Here is a 22,611-nt window from a genome sequence, read left to right on the forward strand (position 1 = left end):
ATGTAGCCTAGTTGAGAATGGAAAGAAATTTCTAATATCCTAGGGACAGTGGGAGCGATGTGCCTACTAATGGATTACTCCATTAGAGCAGAATACTCTACATTCTTAGTTGCGTGGTAGCAAATGTGAAAATTTTCCACGTCATCACTGGGTGATTGAGAGGGAAACATTCATGATTGCTCCGCAAGATGATAAAGAGCCTAGGATAATGCCAAAGGCTCTAGTCCCCTGTTTTTAGAAAATGGATCAATGTTGCGCAGTTTAAGATAAAGTCTTTGAGGATTAACCATTTTTATAATTTGGTTGACTTTCCATTATGACGCAAAACTGTTATAAAGTTATGCGTAATTTGGATAGTCATTGTTGAGGCATAAGGCTCGCTAGATACCGAAAAGTCGCACCATTGAGGAAAGTGTAGACCATGAGAAGACTTCCTCTTGGGGAGTGAGGTTATTTTGACTTAGGCTATAATTGACATAAGTTCGGAACATTGATTTGTGGACATTGTGACCTGATTTCTCATTAGAGAATTGGATAAGTAGATCCGTAGGGATTTACCTTCTGCTTTTATGGTGAAAAGTTAGGAGCGCAAAAAGGTTGCTAGTTCCAATAAATCTTTTACAGCCTAAAGCAGTTATCCAAACAGTGGTTCTTAGATTTCGTCAAGCCATGATAGGGCAAAGATGATCGATGAAGACCACTGAGGCATGATCAATGGTCCAAAAGAAGTTTTTCCTTACTTAGTCATTATGAGCCAGGAATTTATAAGGTTGTCGCCACCTAGGGTGGGCAGTCCTCTATTTTAGATATGATGGACATGGGTGACGTAATTTATATGCTCGGATGTACGATCCTTAGGGATTGTTTTAGGAAAATTCTCGGTTTGTCTTCGATGACTTACATAGAGAATATCCTAGAATGATTCTAGATGCAAAATTGCAAATCCATTGACTTACCTATCGGTAAAAGCCAGAGCCTTAGCTATTGAGTGAATCCTCGGATTGTCTTTGGGAGGACCTATATTCCTTGATTTTCTTTGTTGTGGGAGCCTAAAGTACGCTATGTGGGCGTATTCGGCATGATAAGTGTTATCTTTGGTAAATGGTCAACTGAGTTGTTTAGACATTGACCTTGCTCATTAGACTGTGGATAAAATGCTTTATTAGAAGCATATTAATTTGCTCATTGTAAAATTCAATGCGCTAGTTGGGCGCATTAAGAATGAACGCAAATTGGTCACCAAAATATCTTTAGAGAGGTTATTGCACAAGAGGTAGTGATCTTAAATCATTTCATGTGAGGCGCACATGGTGGATTTTGTTATATATGCTTATCGCAAGAGGTGCTGATAAGGCTTATGTTTGGAATCTATAATTGCGCAAGCTGTGGTCATTTTTTTTAAAAATCGATCACTTATTTTGAGATGATGGGATGTTTGACACTATTATGGTTTGTGTCATAATGGTTAGCAAATGATGATGTCAGCAGGCAAGATTGGTTCACTCACACGAGCAATCGCCCTTGGCGCTTAGGAGCGAGCAAGGTTGAGACTAGTGGTTTATTTTTATTTGAAGCCAAGAGAGGCTTAAATAATCCACGATGCATGTCGCCTTGGTTACAACCAAGATGAGGTCGTGTTAAGGACCAAACATGGATGATAGTACCCACTTTCCATGTTGTGCCTGTTATGATTAGCCAGATGCGAAATCTCATTTGGCGCCTAGAAGGCGAGCAAATAGAGAATTCGGGTTAGGCGCTAGAAAGCGACTAGACTAATATCTGTACGGTGTATCGAGTATGACATCACTCTTTATGGAAGAGTTACTCCACCGTAGCATGTATTCATACTATATGTGCTTGGCGACCGAGTAATGAGGTGAGAGAATGGATCCCTGCTTCCTCACCGTGTGAGTCTTACGTGTCATTATTGATATGACTTTCATTTATGTACCCTTTTTGTGACTTTTGACTATGTCATAAGGTAAGGGGTTGATGTTCTGCTACTTTGGTATGTTGCCTGCGGTCATGCATGATTCGGCCTTAAGGGACATCACTGGGAAAGCGGCCAATCCTAAACTAAATGGCATGAGTGCAAAGGGAAGATCATCTAGTATTACACCACTGTTGTATATTCACTGCCGGCAACTCATATCGCTCTGTATGAGAGGCGAATTGAGTGTGAATATATTGCAAGAATTGAGAGGGTCAAACATGCTCTTTTTGAGGGATTAGAGATGTTTTTTGGACCGGTGTAATTAGATGGGTCTGGGGTATATGAGACGCTATTTCTTTTCTTTTTTGGATTGATGTCTCTGTGCTGACTCATATTGAGTTTCTAGTATAGAGCTCCCACTTGCAGGTGTTCTCAGCGGTCGCACGGTGCATTGGCTAGTATGAGATTGTTCGTTTTTTTTGGGGAGATTGAGATAGAGATGTGGCAGTGTCATGCCAACTCATGTGCGAGTGGGAGATGTTAGTAATGGGCGCCCATGTGGCATGACCATTAAATTTGAATTGGAATCCTATCCAAATAGGTTTTGAAATTGAATTCAAACCTATTTAGGATAACCACTCAAGATACAGATATTATCAGTTTTAACTGATATGGATAGATATAATAATATATTATATATCTGATATATGGTTATGGGTAACCAAGAGAGAAACAACGTATGATCTGTTTCTACCCATATACTGACTCTCTCCCACAAAACAACGATCAAGTCTTTGCACTGTGATTTTGTGTGGGTGATATTCAATCTGTGATATCACTCCACTGCTGGGTTGATTTATCAGTTTTCTGGAAGCACGTGATTTATCCAAGAAGGTTCTATCATCAAGAAGGTATGATCTGATTATTTTATTCGCTGCATATTCTGTGTTTTTAGTTTACAGTTACGAATATAAAAATTAAACATAAAATAACATACATAACACATATGAATGGATAAAATTTTACAGAATTTATTATTGAGACCCACATCTAAAAAATCTTGTCCATTCATTATATTTTGTGTCTAATTTTGTAACTAAACAGGCAGAATATGTTACTACAAAAAAAAAAAAAAAAAAAACCATGATTGACCATCAAAACCTGATGCAATATTTTTCAATTTATCATCTTCAAGAACAAGAACAAGAGCAAAGAGCAAGAACAGGAACAAGAACAAGAACAAGAGAATCGTGCAACTAGAGACAAGTTCATCAAAGCTATAAAGATTCTTGAATTACAATGGTCTTATTAACTTAATCCTCCATAGTGATTCCTACAATCATTATTTGTCTAGTCCAGTTGAGAAAAGCAGTCAAGAAGAGACAGGATTGAAAATCATTGTCTACTACAAAGGAAAGGTTCTCATCTTATGATTGGTTAGGGGAAGAACAAAACTAACAAATGATTCTAGGTGAGAAAGAGAGCACCTTAGCATTGCTTTATACCATTTGCACCTCTTTTGCTTACACCATACCAACAATTTTTTTTTTTTAATTCTAGCTTTATGAATCATTATAAATTCCTTGCTATTATGCATATGATTATCAACCTTGGCTTTCACACATTCCAATAGTCTATATTCTTTTTCTTTCTTCTCTATGTGTTCTTCGTGGAGTAGATACCAAGTCAGGATCAGGTAATCTGCATCCTGAGGTTTAGATCAATATATATGTATCTAGCCCTCAAGGTACAGATTACCTCTTCTTTACTGGCAACGTGGCAGAGCATGGAAATGCTTAGACGTGCAATTATGGTGATGAAAGAGTAACACGTCATATTGAGATGATTTTCTCTGACTCGGTATAATGATTCCTATTATGCAATCCAACAGAAACTATGACTACTTGAGGTGGCTAGTTTGTTTGGTTTAGTTTTCCAATTTTATTTGTAATTTTTTTTCGAAAGAACTAAAATGTAATTTGGTAAAATAAAATGAAAGTTTCAAAGAAAAAAATATCATCATTTTTATATCAGTTTGAAACTAGTTTTGAATTTTTTAAAGAAAATTCAAGAAACAGATTCTAAAATCTAAATGAAACCATGAAATTACACATTTGTGGATTGTAGTCGCTTTTTATTTTTTTATTTTTATTTTTATTTTTTTATCAGGCCAATCCATCTACTTGATGAAGAGAGAAGGAAAATCAAAGAAAACTAAAATTTCTTAAATTTTCTGTCCTTGTCTGGGTAACCAACCCATCAAGAAATATGTTATTTGACAGATAAATTATAGTTTGAGCTCTTAGATAGGTGACATGGTAAATAATAGAGTCTAGATATGGATCTCTTACAAATCAACTTTCTGATGCTACTTCCTTTGAACTGAAAATTGACAACAAAAAAGAAAATTAAAACACTTCTACCCGATTTTCTAAATAATCAATAATTTTCAGATGATTTAAACTATTAATGCTTCGTAAACTATAAGTAAAAACTGTACCACACAGTCTAACTTGGTTGCTGCATAACTCCAACAGCTTCTACCTTGGTTTGAGTCAAGTCTTTGCCATCTTTGAAAACAAGAAACTCCATCATATCCACCCTGAAGAACATGAAACTTCCACACAAATGGGTAATGCAAGATCCAAATTCTTTCCCCACCACACAATGCCACGCTGCTCCATATGCTTCATCAAATTTCTGTTCCATTTATGCCAAAAATTTAAATTAAAAAAAAAAAAAAACTATTTAAAAGCTTTGTTTAGAGAAACTCTTCATAAAAAACCATTCATATTAAACATAAATATTGTTGATATGATTTTATTATTAATACAAATAATTAAGCAATGGGTATTATAATTATTTATTTTATCTGTTTTGGCTCACAATTGAAGGTGGATTTACGCTAATTAGACATTATTCTGAGTAATTTAAAATTGTTTGGTTCTCAGTAGGGTAGGCCTATGTTTGTGAATCAAAGAGTAGTGCTACCGACCCCCAGTGAGCCGACCCCCACTGACAACTCCCAGTGAGGTGTCAGCTCCCCATTGGCTGAAAAAAAAAAAAAAACAGTTTTTTTCCTCCAATCAGAGAGGATCCCCAGTACCCCCACTGGGGTCCAACGCATTTTCCTTGAATCAAATGAATCTTAAAACCATTAATGAGTAAAAAAAAAAAAAAAACAATTTTTTTCTTCCAATCAGAGAGGACCCCCAGTACCCCCACTGGGGTCCAATGCATTTTCCTTGAATCAAATGAATCTTAAAACCATTAATGAGTAAAATTAGAATTATTTTAGACCCCCCCCCCCCCCGGCGCGCGGGCGCCGGAAAGATCACTTTTACCACAGATATGCAAAGTAATCACATCTCATTAAACAACATGATTATGTTCGGATATTATTTACGTAACAAAATGAAATTTAAATTTACATAATAAAATGGACTAACATCTATAAATTTGATATAATTACATTAAACTTTTTACAAATTTGAATTTACATAATACTTGCTAGATTTATTGTATTAATTTTAAATCTCATAATTCGTATAATTTATCTTCCAAAAAAAAGAAAAAAAAAAAAGAAAAAGAAAAGAAAAGAGATAAGAGTGTGTGCAAGTACTTTGATTTCCCTTCTCTTTTCCTTGGTTAAATTACAAATATATCCCGTGAGATTTGCTCAATATACAAATTGTTCCTCGTGGTTTTAAAAATTATAAATATTCTATTATCAGAATTTTTTATTTAACAAAAAAACAAAATTCTAAATTACACTCCTACACAATAATAAAACTATCATAATTGTTAATTGAAATGTATTTTCTGATATCATTAAAATTATTAATTGACTTAATAATTTATTAATAAAAAGAGTCATTTGTTATGTGATTATAAATTTGAAATGACAGAATGTAATTTTTAGAACACATAAAGCAATCCATATTTTAAATAAAATTCAAGAAATGTGTTTGTGATTTATCCCTTTTCGTCTTCCTTTTTATCAATGAATTTGGAAGCTTAACACTGTAACATTTCAAGAGTTAAATAAAAAGGGCATAAACCTGTTTAATGTAATGAGCAATGGATTGACAGTCAGAGACTTCATGAAGATCAAGAGCCTGGTATGCCAACTCCATCACATGGCTCTGCATTGCCTCTTCCATGTCTGTCTCTCTCACCACTGCTTTTCCTTCTAGCATCTCTCTCTCTCTCTCTCTCTCTCTCCAATATTTATCTAATCTCACTTCATGCACTACTTGATGCATACAGAGACTACCAATCACCCTATATAGATATACAAAGGAAATTGCATAGTAAAAAGAAAAAAAAAATCCAGAATTTAGTGGTTGATATTGAAGGCTGAATCAAGATATTTTTCATTTGTGGGTTTTGGATGTTTTGTTTTGTTTTGTTTTTTTTTCTTTTTCTTGTGTAGAGATGATTGAAGTTTTGGATCCATTAGGGACAGTTGACATCAAAAATAGTTGGACCCAAAAAATAAAAAAAAATCTCTCATGAAGATGTGCTTACTGTGTATTTGGTATTATCTGTTATGATCTAATCTATTAATTGATCTCACATATTTGTCTTTTGAGCTCTAATCCAAAATATGCCTTTACACTAGATGGAAAATTATTCAATATTCCTGAAGTATCACGTGCCCATATTTCTTAACCAATCATTATTCAATATGTCTCCTCATGTTCTCCAATTACCCAACATAATACCTCACCTATTCACCTTTTCCACCAATCATAATGTTATAGAATACTACGTGTTCATACTCCGAGATTATTGAATAATTACCCACAATGGAGGGTCCTACATGACATTTAGAAGTTGATTTTGGATGTCTTTCATAACCAAGATATCCCACCTCGACAAGATATCCCACCTCGACGCAGGCATGACCTTGACTCCAGAATAAACTCAGAAACTTTATTTAAGGAGGGCCAAGATAAATGTTGCAAAAAATAAAATAATTCTTAAGTTGGCTTTTAAAAATGATAATTTTTTAAATAAGTGTTATGGAAAAAATTTCCAAAAAAAAAAAAAAATCATAGACTTTTATAAATAATTTCTTAATATTTATCTCAATTATTTTATACAAGTTTGAGCTATATGATTAGGATCTTAGTGTATAATTTATTATATTTCATTTGAGACATATTAGTTGAAATAAATTGTATCAATTTGCAAAATTTACTTCCACAAATTCAAAAATTGAAAAAAAATAACACGTCTTTACATATCAAGTCACTATATTGATCCTATTAGGCAGTATGTAAAACAGTTAAAAACATCATGTCACAAATATTATAGAAATACGTCTGGAATAAATATTTGTAGAAAATTTAAGAGGGGTCAATCTATATATATATATATATATATTAGGGGTTGTTTGACATATCCTAAATAAGTATATTTTTTGTCTTTTTAGATTAAAAAATTGAGAAAAAAAATATGGATGTTTGGTTAACTTTTTGTGAAAAAATGTGTATTAAAAAATTGTATAAATTAGTGTGTAAGAGAAAATTAGGATTAAGAGTTCTACAGTCGTAATTTTTGACTTTTGATGAATAGTGATAACTTTTTAATTTTTTGATAACTTGCCAAACTTGACCTTATACACATATTCATAGATTATAGGGGTAATAGGAAAACTTTAGTATACTATGCTTGATGCGTGACCTAGTCTCGAGGGACGGAGTCTGAAATTTTATTTAGGAGAGGCCAAGGTCAATTTATCAAAACCAAACTAAGTTAGCTTCTCATAGGCCATGATAAGTGTATCAAAAAAAATTAAGTTCACTTATGGTGCATTACACTAAAATATTTTTTTTACACATTATGAAAAAAGTAACCAGTAAAAAGGACCAAAGAAACCTATATTAGTCACCTGTTAATATTTTTTTCAAAATTTTATATTAATTTTAAGCTATATAATTAAAATTTGATTAGACCTTCATTTAAGGAAATTTTATTGAATGATATAATGTACATTAATAATCTACTTTATAAGTTGTATAAAATAAAATTAATAGTGTAGACTCTATTGTGTAATAATGTGAAATAATTAAAGGCTATCACATATACATGTAGACATGCTTATAAAATAGTCAACGCAAGAATTATTCAAATTTGAGACACTATTAAAGTAAACTTGACAAGAGATGGGAGGCGCCATGGCCACCTTGCCCATTGAATGGCTCCGTCCCTGCTAGTCTCATCTGAAAGTTTTGTCCGCTGTGGTGGTGGATAATTAGTAGTAGTGGTGGTGGTGATGATGATAATAATAATTGTGATAAAGGCGTGAATAATGACAATGATAACAGTGAAGGTGAAATAGTAGTGATGACAACCGGAGACGTAATAATAGTGATGACAACAATGATAAGATTATAATAATGACACAAATTATGATTATCAAATAAATTTAATTAATTTGAATTGAATTATCAAATACTATTTATATCTCCCTATTATTGGAAGAGCACATTTCACTAGCTATTGGTCAAACTTACCAGATATTTTCTCATGAATTAACAAATGGTAGGCTATGATTGGCAACTACAGTAATCTCTGAGTTTGCTATAATCTGTGCCACTGCTAGTTTTTTTGGAGGAGAAGGATTTGCCATTTCAACTTGGGACTCCATTTTGGGATTGGGTTTAGAGATTCAAATCGTTTACTTTTTAAAATTTATTGAATAAAATGTCTATATAAAAATATAAGATAATTAAATGTCAATAATTATATGTTCGAATCACATTATATTATAAAAAATAGATGATTATTTTTTAAATTATACTTATCATTCATTTTTTTAAAAATAAATATGATTCAAACGTATAACTATTAATATTCAATAATCTTATTTTATGTATAAATATTTTACTCAACAAATCTTAAAATGTAAACGGTTCGGATCATTAAAATTGATTCCCAAATAGGCCTACTAAGTTCAAACGCTCAACTTGAGAGAAGTTAAACCCTTCTAAAAAAATACTTTAAGCGGTTAAAAATATTATTTTTAAATTTATTATTAATGACTACATGTCAGTTATTGATTTATTTAAGAATTAATTAACTAAAATTAACTCTCTATCATGTAATATAAATAAATTTAGAAATAATATTTGACGGAGTCTGACATTAATCTTAATTTCTTTTTTAAGAATTAATTAATTAATTAATTAAAACTCAACTCTCTTAAATAAATTTAAAAATAATGTTTTAAAAGAATTTAACATCACTCTTAATTTAGTTTTTGTTTTTTTCCTCTTTGTTTGGAACTTGGAAGTGGTCCATGGCTTGAAAGGTTTGAGCCAAGTGCTTTGGACGAGGATTGCTCAAAATTTTATAAAACATGTGGTTGGAAAGATTTGCAAGTATAATTGTAATGAAAATTTCTATTATAATGCATACAGTTGAAACGTGTTATTAATTTTTTTTTTTTTTGGATTGAAAATTTTAAAATTAAGCCTATAATTATCGTGTTATTTTAAAAAATATATTTTTTTAATTTAAAATAAAGATATATTAAATTGGCTCTTACATAACAATTGATGGTATAATGAAAATCTTCATTACATGGATGATCCAAATACAATTTTATGTGGTGATAATATAATCAGATTCTGAAAAATCTACTTATATGAGTAGCGAAGAGAGAGCGCCGCAAAATTATGAGTTCACACTTTTTTAGGATTGTAAACAAGCCAAATTGAATCAAATAGTAAGTCGTTTCAGTTTGACATGATAAATAAATAAATAAATTAATTAATTAAAATGCATTCAGACTTCTCCTATATACCTTTCAAGTTGATCTTAAACTAATTTCAATGGAGCTAAGCTCAAGTGATTTGTTTTTTTAAAACACATATAATCAAGTTGAGATAAGTATATGTTGCTCAAATTTAATCGGGACATTTGAGCTAGTGATTGTGTACACTCTTTGAGGTGTGAGGTTTTGGATTATCCTATTGAGAGGAGTTTGATAGTAATCTGTTTAATGATCTTGACTTTTTAATTTAACAAATTTTAAAAAATATTTCAATTTAACTTATTTATCCAACAAATCAATAATAAATGAATTTTTACCGAGTGAAATTTAAATAATTTAATTCGTTTTATAGTGTTACGATGAGTTAGATAAAGATATTTAACACAACCAATCGGATTGAGACCAGTCACAATTGAGCGAACCTGACTAAGGGTTGGTTTGGCAAGGGCTCATTGGGTTTTTTTTGGCTCAATGAGTCATAAAAGACAGAATAAGCTCATGAGCCATAACAGACAAAACATCCCATCCAACCCTATAATCATTACACTCTTCTCTCACAAAAAAATCAAAAAAGCCAAAAAGCCAAAAGCCCTTCCCAAACTAAGCTTTTGAGCCCAGACTCATATAGTCAAAAAAGCTAAAAAGCCAAAAAGGCAACCCACTTCCCAAACGAAGGCTAATGATATTTAATAGGTCCACATTTATTGGTCTTTCTTCTATCAACAACCTTGTGGGCCGCTCGAACTGGGCCATGTTCAACTTAGGATTTGGATATCGCTCTGTTTTATCATTATTCTGTCAACAAAAAGTGAAAGTTTATCTCAGGTTGGTTCTGCGGATTTGATTGAATGAGATTATGGGTACAGTGAGATTGAATGAAAAGTTAGTAATATGATAATATTAAGTTAGAGATATAAAATAAAGTGTATTTATTTGTATAATAATGTAGTGGTATTAATTGATTGAGATTAAACCTATAAAATTTCATTCTTCCATTATTACAGTCACATGGGCCCATTTGTTTTCAAATATTAGTAAGGAGACTGTTAATGAGAGAATTGATAATGAGGGGATTAAGAAAATTTGTATTTGTTTGATAACCAGTGGACTAGCAATAATTCATATTTGTTTTGAGAGATAGAAGTGAGATTACCAAGAAAAATTCCACAAATACCCTTGTCCCATTTCTATCAAATTTGGGAATTGATAGTGGATTATGAAAATTTGTATTTATTTGTGATATATTTTAATATTAAAATTATTTTTATAAAACATAATTATGAAATAATGAGAGAATAAAAAAAAAAAAAAAAAAAAAATCAACCCATGGTTTTCCCAAACCAATCCATGGTTTTAAAATAGTGTATTGTTTTGCCTTCATCCATCCATCAACCCATTATTCAATTAAATGTTGCTTTGCCTTCATTCATCCATTAGCAAAGCTTCCTTCATCTATCAACAGAGCTTTCTTCAAGACACACACCATAATCATCACCGTCAACGATGATGCCGACACCGATGCTGATCATCACCGTCAAATTTCAAGTCTTGCGAAGCTTCATCCATCATCCATCAGCAGAGCTTCCTTATTGCAAATTTCAATTTCAAAAACTATGAAATACCGTTGATGTGGCTAAATCTTGTTGTGGGCAAAATTGTCTTTCACACTGTAATACCAATGGCTTCATCTCTAATACCTAATCTCATGGGCCAATGCTAATCCGCTCGTTAGAGGGGATTCAGAGTCTGTTGGGACTGTGACTCTGTTGGCCAAAAAGGAAAACAAACATGAGCTTAGTGAAGAGGAGCTCACTGTTAGTCCAGTCCGAAGGTGGAACTCAGAAAACAAACAGACCCTATAGGCTACGGGATAAAATAGTCTTTTTACGCCTTAATTCCATGAGATTGCATCTCAATTCCATGTGTTTCCAAACTTGGCTAATCCCCTCATAGTGTACGATTACTATTCCAAAAGGAATACCTATCCCCCCACATTTCCTAACCAACCATGGTATAAATGGGCTCACATCACTCACACTTCAATCCATCTTTCTAAACCTTCAATCAAACATGGCCTCACTTAATAGTTCCTACCTAATTTTTTAAGATATTCTATTTCTTTGAATCTCACCACTAAAATTGTTCCCAGCCTTTTTTTTTATTTTATTTTTTACTTCTATCATAATCTAAAAAATACCTCTTTCTTTGGATCACTATCCTTGTCATAAGCTTTCCTTTAGCAACGTCTTCTCCTCTCATCCCCACATCTGGCGATCATTATTTCTGACAGCCCTCTCTAACCCTCTCCTATTACCTTACCACACCCTCCACACCTCTATCGACGCTCCACTACCATTGCCCGCTCTTGTAACCCCTTTTCACCACCTCCTTTGCACCTATGGTAGCATTAATATCTTCACAAAGATTGACAAAAGTTTTGGCCTTTTTATTCTTTATTTTATATGATAATGCATTTCTTTTATGTAATTATAAACCACACTCTAATTAGTGAAAACTTTGTGTTTAAAAAATAATATATATATTATTCTTCGTTTGATTTTCACCGAACTTTAATTTTACTAGCATTTAAAATGAGACTATCTTTTTTTTTTTTTTGGTACAACAGAAATAAAACAGAAACTAGGCTCTTTCACTAGAGAGCCCAACTATATCAACTACCAAGTAGCTCCTAATTTCAAATGGTGGTTCCTTAACCACCAACATCTCTTCAGGTTGGGCAACTCCCAGCTTAGCTAAAGCATCTGCACGCAAGTTCCCTTCCTTGAACACATGTTGGATGGTGCATTCACATCCCTTGAAGATGATCTTGGCATCCTCCAACAATCCTTTGAATGGGAATTTGTCGGGTGTATCTTCTCCTATCAGTTGCACCACTTGCTGAGCATCAAATTCAATGATCACTCCATGCATTCCTTGTTGCAACAACACTGTCAAGCCTTTGTAAAGAGCCCACAACTCTGTCTCCAGGCTTGTGCCACTATCCATCTTGCCATAATATCCACATATCCAGTTGCCTCTTTTATCTCTAAAGACTCTTCCAAAGCCTCCTCCAACTCCCACAGTTTTGCTACTATCAATATTCAGCTTAATTTTCCCTACAGGTGGAAGAACCTAATTAATCAATCTAAGTACAGGCCTTGGATGAGTAATAGAAACATTAAAAGCCAAGTCTATACCTTTAGAGTAATCAAAAATAAATTTGGTGCTCTCCTGAGGAAGAGGTGAAACATCATCAAATATGACTGAATTCCTATTTTTCCAGATTCTCCAAGGAGTCACAATGAACACAGTAGACCAAGTGGCATGAGTATTAAACAGATGTTTATTTTTTGAGTTTGAAAAAAGCCAGTCTTGCCAATTCAGGCTAATCACCCTCAGGTGCCACTGTCTACCACACAAAGCCAGCCACATCTCTTTGGCTTTATAGCAATCTCTGAACATATGTTGTAGGTCCTCTAACCCACAACAGCTAGAGCAAGTTGGATGAGACCCTTTTTCATTCTTAGATGGTTTGTAAGTAGCTTTCCTTGCAAGACCAACCACATAAAGCATTTAAGTTATTGAGGTAGTCTCAATTTCCAAAGCCAGCTCTAACTTCCCTCACACCTTGGAGTACCTATGATTAACTCATAGGCTGAGGCCACAAGAAATTCATCACACTGAGTACCTTTCCAATTGGGACTATCAGGGTTATTATTAGAAGGAGGTGGAGTATTCAAAATGATGGAGGTAATATTAGGAGGGAACAATAAAGAAAGTCTGACCACATTCCATTCACCATGATTAGTAACAAACTCAGCCACAGAGCTAGAGTCCTCAGTAGTAGTATGGTTGGATTAATGTGTGTTGGGCATTACATCCGCAAAGGATTGATCCCCACACCACCAATCCTTCTAAATATTTACCAAAGCACCATTGCCCAATTTTCACTTCACCCATTTTCTAAGGGTATGCCTAGTTTGGAGAATGTTTCTCCACACAAAGGAGGCACACTTCCCTTTAGGCCAAGTCAAGAATTGAAAATTCCTCAAATACTTGCACCTGAGAACAGTGCACCACAAACTATCTTCTTTATTCAAAAGTTTCCAACCCAGCTTAGTCAGAAGAGCCAGGTTTTGATCCCTGGCTTTTTTGATACCAAGTCCACCAGCATTTTTTGACCGGCAAACTTTATCCCACTTAACCAAGTGAATTTTCTTTCTCTCAGGGGTATCCCCCCACAAAAAATTTCTATTAAGCTTATCAATCTCATCACACACTTTCTTAGGCAAAACATTAGTTTGCATAGTATAAGCAGGGATGACAGAGCTCACAGCTTGAATAAGAGTAGTTCTGGTAGCCAGGGAGAGAACTTTAGTTTTCTACCCAGCAAAACTCTTTTGCATTCTTTCAAGAATATGGTTAAAATGCCCTCTTGTGACTCTCCCATGCATAAGAGGGACCCCAGATACTTCCTTAAGTCAGAAGTTAAGGGGATACCACACTTAGCACTCAAGTCCCTAGCCATCCTCCTATCAACATTGGAGGACACAAACACCTTAGATTTTGGGGCATTGATCTTAAGTCCAGAAATATCACAAAATTGTTCCAAAATGATCTTAATGGTATTACAAGTTCTCATATCAGCTTTTCCAAACAACATAAATCATCTGCAAAAAATAGATGGGTTAGGCATGGACCCCCTCTAGAGGTTTGGATGCCTTTCCATTTATTTTTTGCAGCTTTCATACTGATCATGTTGGAAAGTCTTTCCATGCACAAAACAAACAGGTAGGGAGATAGAGGATCTCTCTGCCTTAGCCCTTTTTCAGGTTTCAATTCCTCCAAAGGCTCCCTTTTCCAAAGGATAGCAGTGCACACAGTGGTCACGCAACACATAATCATGTTAATAAGATTCTTATCAAACCCAAATTCATTGAGAGTTTGTTCCAAGAAGGCCCAAGAGATGTTATCATAAGCCTTTTCCAAATCAATTTTGAGAATCATACCTTCCACTTTCCCTTTCTTAGAGTTTAGAGTATGAATAATTTCCTGAGAAATAATAATATTATCATTAGTAGATCAACCAGGAACAAAGCTACTTTGGTTAGGCCTCACAAGATGGCACAAAAAGAGATGGATTTTGCTAACTAAAATTTTGGCTATGATTTTATAAGTAACATTGCACAGACTGATTGGTCTAAATTGCTTAATAGTCTCAAGGTTGTCCAGTTTTGGGATTAGAGTAACCAGGGTTCTATTGATGGCAGAGGGAATGGTGTAGTTAACAAAACACTTCTTATTAAACTCACACATAGCAGGCCCAATCACCTTCCAATAAGTATGATAAAAAATGGCCTGAAAGCCATCTCGACCTGGGGCTTTGAAAGCCTTGATATTCTTAACGGCCTTCCAAACCTCTGCATCAGTCACATTGATCATAAGCTCACTGTAATCTTCATTACTAAGGGTGTGACTGGCCAAGTTGTTCTAGTGACTCAAAGTGTGGTTAGATCGTAGAGAGAATAGGTTAATAACGTAATTAGCCACCATCAGTTTCAAATCAGCAAATCTTTCAACCCAAACACCATCCTCCCCTCTTAACATATCAATCTTTTTTTTTTCCTCCTTTTAGTCAAGGTGAGGAGGTGAAAGAATTTGGTGTTTCTATCACCCTGAGTGATCCACTTGGATCTAGACTTCTGAAACCAGAAAAGTTCCTCTTGGTAGAGGACTCTATTATACTGATCAACAAGATCCATTTCCAACACATGGAGGTTATGGGAATAGATGGTTGCTTGGGATTTTTGAATGTCTTTAATTCTCTCAAGCAGCCATCTTTTCCTTCGAAAGATATTGCCAAAAACCTCTTTATTCCACAGACTAGCCTTGTGAGCTAGATTATCAAGATTAGCCAATAAAGAGTCCTGATTATTCATCCAATTATCCTCCACCACTGCTTGAAACTCTTCATGAGAGATCCACGCAGCCCCAAACTTAAAAAGCTTACAAGAAGGATTAAAAAGGAACTTACCTAAGGTAAAAACCATCAGTGGAGAATGGTTGAGTAGGTACGTGGGAGATTACGAACCAGTCCCTCAGGAAAGCTAGTTCGCCATTCACTATTACACATAGCTCGGTCCAGCCTTATCATTGTGCTGGCCCAGCCTTTTCGGTTGTTAGTCCAAGTCAACTTCGGTCCAGAACATCCCAGGTCCATAATACTGCATCGATTCATCCTATCAGCAAAAGTTTTAGTTCTTCTACGATCTTGACTACTATGAGGGTTGCCTGCCAGGCTTCGCTTTTCCTCTTGACTAGCAAAATCATTGAAGTCACCAGCTACCATCCACGGTTCAGAGGTGCTCTGAGCAATGCTCTTCAATCTTTCCCACAGTTCCTTTCTCTTGCTGCTTACCGGACTGGCATAGACAGCTGAAAGAAGCCATTCAGGGTACTCTTGTGTAACAATTTTAGCTGTTATGAGTTGCGAACTGGCCTTAGTGACCCGTACAGAAATAGAGTTTAGGTTCCAAAGCATCAATATACCACCACTTCGGCCTATAGGGTCAACATGTGCTGAAGTTATGAATCCCATTTGGTTAAAGAACATCCCCATTGAAGCTAATTCAACTTTAGTTTCCATAAGAACCAGTAGATCTGGTTTATGAATCTGTACTAACTCACACAAATTCCTTTTAAATTTCTTATTTCCAGCACCCATATAATTCCAGATGAGCAAATCCATGTGAGTATTGGTGAAGTTAGGTAACGGGTCTTGGTCATCAATCCCCAGATACCCCTTTGCTCTTTTGAGGTTGTCCTCTATCTATTGAGTTGCCATTACGAATATCATATGCCTCTCCTGACCCACTTCTATCTGTCTCCATGGTTGGATCTTCAATTTTATTTCCTCGATCCACCCGTCTGAGGCGATGCGGTGAAACGCTTCTTTCTCTGGAGTGAGGTATACTATGACTTTGTTCTGATGCACTACGTGATGCTCCATTGTGTAGTTCTCACATTTTGCTTCCATTTTTGTCCGAGGCACTCTGGTTTTGGTCTGTAAAGAAGGGAGAGTAGCAGTGGTGGTGGGTGTGGAGGTGACTGTGGTTGTGGTTGTGGACGATATGGACATTGGTATATGAATCATACCAGTACTATCAGAATTTTGATGGCATGTTTGGAGGGTCTGAAGCTTTGGCTTTCCCAGGCTGATTTCTACACCGTCTTTATCCTTAGCCTTTACAGCTGGTCCACTTTGTTTATCTCTCCTCTCATTTGGGCTTACATGGGCCTTATACTTAAATCCTTTTTCTTGTTTACTTCTACTTGTTTGGCCCTGTTCTCTAATTCTTTGGGGCTGGGCTTCAGATTCTTGGTTCTCTCATAGTAATTCAAATCGATTACCCGATTGGGCTTTGTTCCCTCTGGTAGACACTTGGCCCTCGGGCTTCCTTTTATGGTTCGTAACTTGCATCCAGGGCCCATATGTAGTCTTGCCTGCTCTAGTATTTGTCAATAATGGCTCTGTATTTGGGTTATGACTTGTTTGGCCCACCTGTATCCCTGTAGCTTCCTCACTATGGTTCTAAGACTGTTCCTTCACCAGCGGCGGCTGTGGGTGATCACTACAGATCTCTTTCTGATGACCTACCCTGCCACTATAAAAACAAAGTGAATGAAGATGTTCATATTCAACTCCATAGGTATACTTACTGATGGTGAAGTGTGAAATCAGTGGTTGCCGCAGATCAATTTCAACACACACTCGAGTATACTTCCCTCGAGCTGCCATGGCTGTGTTGATGTCAACCTTTAGTGGGTTTCCCAGAGACTTAGCTATGTGGTATAATACTTTTTCATTGTAGTATTCTATGGGTAGATTGGGGAATCGAACCCAAATCGTTGTTGTGTCCTCCTCAGCATCATCAGATTTAAAATCTTGTTGCCATTTTCTCACAGTAACATAATGGTCCATTACAATCCACGGGCCACTAGTGTAAACCTTTGTGTAATCATCCATCATGTCAAATTTCACAATGAAAAACCCATTCCCAATGTCCAGAGCTTCAAAATCTGCTTGGAGGCTCCAAATTTTTGTCATTTTTGCCATGAATAGTTTGTATCCTATGGTTTTCCCAAGTAGCCTCACAATCAAACACTTCTTCCACGGTTCCCTGATCTTCTTCAGAAGTGCCGCAGGGAGTCTGATATTGGGGATTCCTCCATTTATTTCACTACCATCCTGTAAACCTTTAGTCATTGTTGTGTCTGTGGTGTCGTCCTCTTCATTAGAAGAGATATCTTCCACATCACAATCGAAATTCTTTTCATAACCCACCTCATTAAACCTAGATTTGAGTAGAGCTTGTTTAAAAGATCGGTTCCCGTTGCTCGTAACAGTCAGATCCAAACAGTCTGTGCTGACCTTTGCCTTACGGATCTGATTGTTCTCCTCCAGATCTTCTTCAACATAGTCTGGGTCAGCTTCTGTGTCTCAGTCCTGTGCTTGCGGATGTGATTTAGTCATTGGATAATCCCCTAGATCCAAGGTACTCTTGATTTTCTTTGTGCTTCGGATCAAGTGGTTTTTTTCCTTCGACAAACAACCATTCTCCGAACGTAATTCGCTGGAATGTGAGAGCTCAGTAACGGTAATATTTCAAGTGGTTTACTTTTCAAAACTCAATTCTGTTTGTGATCATCAAATTGTCAACTGTGTAATTGTCACGCCCCAAACTCGCCCCTAAAAGTTTGGGCATGACCCACTCAAAAACGGACACTTAACCTGGTATACATACATATGGGGCCTGAACGGAAGCATTAAGTATAATAAGATAACATGAAATAAAAAGAACTATATCCATTGAGCGACTACTATCATGCCAGGATCACCAACAGTGCATCAAATGATAAATACTTACATACACATATACAAACCTTGCCCCTTGTTGGGCGTATAACAAAAACATTAAAAACTTAACATATAATAGACAATCAGAGTGCAAGCTAAAACTTAGCGAAATTCCAAAGAAATGATTAGGCTTCACCCAAATGTCTGGACACACAAAGATTGGTGAAAGGTAGGCGAGCATCGAGGGTTAAGGCTGACCTCCAGACTTGCTACCTACAGAAACAAATAACATGCAGAGTGAGACAATCTCAGTGAATAATAGTACTTAAACAATTCAATACTTAACTTGAATTATGATACGTATCAATGCTTATATAAATAAAGAGAGCATATGATTAATTTGATTCTGTCTTAAGTCCAGAATGGTCTTGTCGGTTCACAATTTCACAGATTGGCCCTCGGTCCAATGGTTCACACATTCACACATTGGCCCTCGGCCTAACAGATTCTTAACTTCACAAATTGGCCCTCGGCCTCATAGGTTCACAACTTCACAAATTGGCCCTCGGCCTCATAGATTCACAACTTCACAAATATTCATAATTTCACAAATTGGCCCTTAAACAGAATGGCATATAGCCCTTTTCATGTACGTTATGAACTCAAGAGGTGGCTCGTACGGATTCTAGAGGTGGCTCCCACCAAGTGTAGCACTTAGCTCCGTACAACACTTTGTTCCATACTAACAGATCAGACAGAACGGCCATAGGCCTCATAACTTTCACAGAATGGCCATAGGCCTCATAACTTTCACAGAACGGCCATAGGCCTCATAACTTTTACAGAATGGCCATAGGCCTCATAACTTTCACAGAACAGCCATAGGCCTCATAACTTTTACATCGGCTTTAAGCCCAGTTTACATATGTATGGACTCAAGAGGTGGCTCGTACGGATTCTTGAGGTGGCTCCCACCAAAGTGTAGCACTTACGAGGAACAGAGCGTTAGTGACAATAATTATCAATGGTAGATAAAGTGTACATTTCCGTACTATTACTCACAGTGTTGAGATGACGTGTTACTTCCTCCCGGAGTGTGTCCTGCACACACGCAAAACTTGCACATTAGTTCCCTTTTCTTTGTTAAATCATTTCCTGAATCTTTACACTTTGCATGAATTTACAACCATCTTAAGTTCATCAGAAAAATATTTTAAAAATACCAGAGGGTTGAGCATGCAAAACGGAGCGAACCATTTTTCTAGCCCGGGCCGCACGTGCGGCCGGACCCTCCGCTCGTGTAGACATGTACCGCACGTGCGGTCCCTCTCACCGCTCGAGTGGCCAAAAACAGTATGCATTTCCAGTTTTTCCTTCTTTGTCCGCACGTGCGGCCATGACCTCCGCACGTACGGTGGTGACCCCTGTTTTGGGGCAGCTCGGTTCCAATCCAAATTTCAACATCACCAAATCATTTTACATGCAATCTAAGATGAAATTAATGCAATTCATTAACCTAACACCACCATAGCATGTATTGAAACTTGAGCATCACAAACTACACATGTTTAGAAGCTTCCTCAAGTCATAACCTTGCCAAATTCCATCTTTTAATCTAAGTTTTTTACATCCATAAAACATAACACAATTCATAAATATAAATTCATGGGGTTGGCATAACAACCAAAACTTGAAGTATAAATTTCTTACAACACCTAAATTAGTTTCAACACAACTAATTGATGAGAAACCCCTTTGTAATCGAACATGAATCACACCCACTTCTCAATTACGAACCATAAATGTATAAATATGAACCTAATAAACCCTTCCTCACAAATAGAAAGGGGAATTTTCACACATGATCAAGAGAGAGCTTGTCTAGAGTAGATTTAACATACCTTGAGTTCAAATTCTACAACCCTCACAAGGTTTCTTAACTTTCTTCTTGTGGAACTTCCTTCCAAGCCCTATTCTTCCCTAATTCCTCTCTCTCGCGAATTTGTCTTGAAATGAGTCTAAGTCAATATGCAAGAAACATGAACACTTATATAAAATGTGAATAAGGACAAAATTTTACTCGTTTAATCATCCCAAAATTGAAATTTCGTAAACATGCTTAATATTACTTAAAAATTATGCTGATCACATATATAAAATCAATTTCAGATAATTAAGCTGTTAAGGCCTCCAATTTCTGATTCAAATGTGTCAATAGTGACAGATAATGTTCTTGTGAAACAGATAGACATCCTAAAACATTGAGTTCGTTTTAATCTTAATTTCTCGTCAGATTTCATAGCAAGCATTTAAAAGCACAAAATAAGGACGGAACATATATCAGAAAATATATGCGAGGGTCGGGTTATTACAGTAATGGTCATACATCATGTTCCAAATATGAAAGTCTTTAGCATTATTTGAAAATCAATTTTATATCTTATCAATATACATTTATGTTTATTTTTGTTATTATTTTAGAATTATTTACTTCTTTCTATTATCAAAAAGAGAGAGAGAGAGAAATCCACATATGATTCTAGGTAAATTTTGTCCCCAATATACAAAATTTTTGGATCAGGAACACTTTTATATATTTCTATATATTTATTTATACATTCAATACAATTTTATGCACATCCGCCAAGTATAATGACAGCCTTATGGGCGGTCACAAAGTATTTTTCATAAATAAAAACTTCCTTTGCATTAAAAACAAAAAAATAAATAAATAAAAAACAAAGCATGGAATAATAAGGAGGTGGGGAAGACTAATATTGAAAATTTTGAAACTAATTCAAGTATGAAAGGTGTGTTTAAACCCATTTAAAGGAGATCTACAAATTAAGATTCAGTACTCAAATGTAATCACAATATTTAAAATCATAATGTATCCTTAATCTAACCACAAAAAAATAAGCACAACAAAAATTGAATGAAAGTGCAAGAGTAAATTACACTAATTCCATCAAAGAATGAAAAAAATATACTCCTTCTGTCATAAAATAATGGTTGATTTTGGAGAATCTAACTTTTTTTTGATAGTACAATTATTGCACTTTAAAAAAGTTGATTTTTCAAAATTACCCTTTTGATAGTATATTTTTTTGAAATATCAATGTCATAATTGTACTTTTTATATTATTTATTAATTTAAAAGAAGGGTAAAATAGAAAATTTATATTATTTTTGTACTTGAATTTTAAAGAGGGACTAATATTTTGGGATAATGAAAAATAGAATAAAGGACTAGTATTTTGGGACGGAGGGAGTACTGAATTATGCTATATGTACCAATTTGTATACTAACTAGTGTACCAATTAATGATATGACATAATTTAAGAAGTTTTGGTATTTATAATGTGATTAATGAGTGGAATTAATAATAATATTATAACTAGTGTTGGTACACTATTCAGTACACTAATTGGTACATGTAGCACTACTGAAATATAATAGTATCATAATTTTAATATTTTTATGTTAATTCCTCTCAAAATTTTTACTTACATTACACATTCAACCATGCCGTTAAATTACCACTTAAAAAGTGATATTTTTACTAATGTAATCATATAATTTACTGCTACTATTCCAATTGAATCTGCTCCTATATTTATTTATAGTCATATCCAAACACTCTTAAACTACTCTCAAATATGTTCATCTCTATGTCCAAACAAGCTCTCCTAGCCACCAATCACATTCCACTTTCACCACACATCGACCAAATCCATTGTCCGTCTCCACTTTCATCTGCATGCCCACCATCAATCTCCATCTCTATCTACACTTACATTACCATTACTATCACTACACCGTCAACCTCTATCAGGCCCCACCCTCAGATTTTCGGGACCGCCGACCTTAGATTTTCGGAACCAAAAATTGATAATTAACTATTAAATTTCTGAAACTCTTCACATTTTTATTTTATTGAATGAAAAAAAAAAATTAAGATAGAGGACAAAAGATTTAATTATGTGATGCGAACAAAACACAACACAAAAATTTTAAATTATGTAATGTGAACT

At 35.1% G+C, this 22,611-nt stretch overlaps 3 protein-coding genes across 3 annotated transcripts; all 3 read right to left on the bottom strand.

Moving 5' to 3' along the window:
• Window positions 1-4,441: 4,441 nt before the first annotated feature.
• Window positions 4,442-6,096, bottom strand: LOC114323738 (dynein light chain 1, cytoplasmic). The gene is made up of 2 exons (XM_028271388.2): window positions 5,995-6,096; window positions 4,442-4,633 (listed from the first exon to the last, which is right to left on the bottom strand). The coding sequence occupies exons 1-2, from the start codon at window positions 6,094-6,096 to the stop codon at window positions 4,442-4,444; spliced, it is 294 nt and encodes a 97-aa protein (XP_028127189.2).
• A 6,263-nt stretch (window positions 6,097-12,359) lies between these two features.
• LOC114323788 (uncharacterized) lies at window positions 12,360-16,467 on the bottom strand. The gene is made up of 9 exons (XM_082890051.1): window positions 15,811-16,467; window positions 15,394-15,724; window positions 15,051-15,139; window positions 14,471-14,771; window positions 14,192-14,366; window positions 13,782-14,072; window positions 13,347-13,499; window positions 12,917-12,990; window positions 12,360-12,835 (listed from the first exon to the last, which is right to left on the bottom strand). The coding sequence occupies exons 1-9, from the start codon at window positions 16,465-16,467 to the stop codon at window positions 12,360-12,362; spliced, it is 2,547 nt and encodes an 848-aa protein (XP_082746177.1).
• Window positions 16,468-17,310: 843 nt separating this feature from the next.
• On the bottom strand, window positions 17,311-22,358 carry LOC114323789 (uncharacterized). The gene is made up of 3 exons (XM_028271468.2): window positions 22,295-22,358; window positions 18,835-18,849; window positions 17,311-18,212 (listed from the first exon to the last, which is right to left on the bottom strand). The coding sequence occupies exons 1-3, from the start codon at window positions 22,356-22,358 to the stop codon at window positions 17,311-17,313; spliced, it is 981 nt and encodes a 326-aa protein (XP_028127269.2).
• Window positions 22,359-22,611: the final 253 nt, after the last annotated feature.

The sequence above is a fragment of the Camellia sinensis genome, chromosome 10 (genome assembly GCF_055761805.1).
Source record: "Camellia sinensis isolate YWXY chromosome 10, ASM5576180v1, whole genome shotgun sequence".
In the NCBI taxonomy this organism is placed as follows: domain Eukaryota; kingdom Viridiplantae; phylum Streptophyta; class Magnoliopsida; order Ericales; family Theaceae; genus Camellia; species Camellia sinensis.

Coding starts and splice junctions, on each gene's coding strand:
- LOC114323788 (XM_082890051.1), bottom strand. CDS start 16,467: ATGGATTTGCTCATCTGGAATTATATGGGTGCTGGAAATAAGAAATTT. Junction 15,725..15,810: donor CTAGCTTTCCTGAGGGACTG/GTTCGTAATCTC, acceptor CCTTCTTGTAAG/CTTTTTAAGTTTGGGGCTGC. Junction 14,772..15,050: donor TTTATCATACTTATTGGAAG/GTGATTGGGCCT, acceptor ATTATTTCTCAG/GAAATTATTCATACTCTAAA.
- LOC114323738 (XM_028271388.2), bottom strand. CDS start 6,096: ATGGAAGAGGCAATGCAGAGCCATGTGATGGAGTTGGCATACCAGGCT. Junction 4,634..5,994: donor TTGCTCATTACATTAAACAG/GTTTATGCCCTT, acceptor TAAATGGAACAG/AAATTTGATGAAGCATATGG.
- LOC114323789 (XM_028271468.2), bottom strand. CDS start 22,358: ATGGAGATTGATGGTGGGCATGCAGATGAAAGTGGAGACGGACAATGG.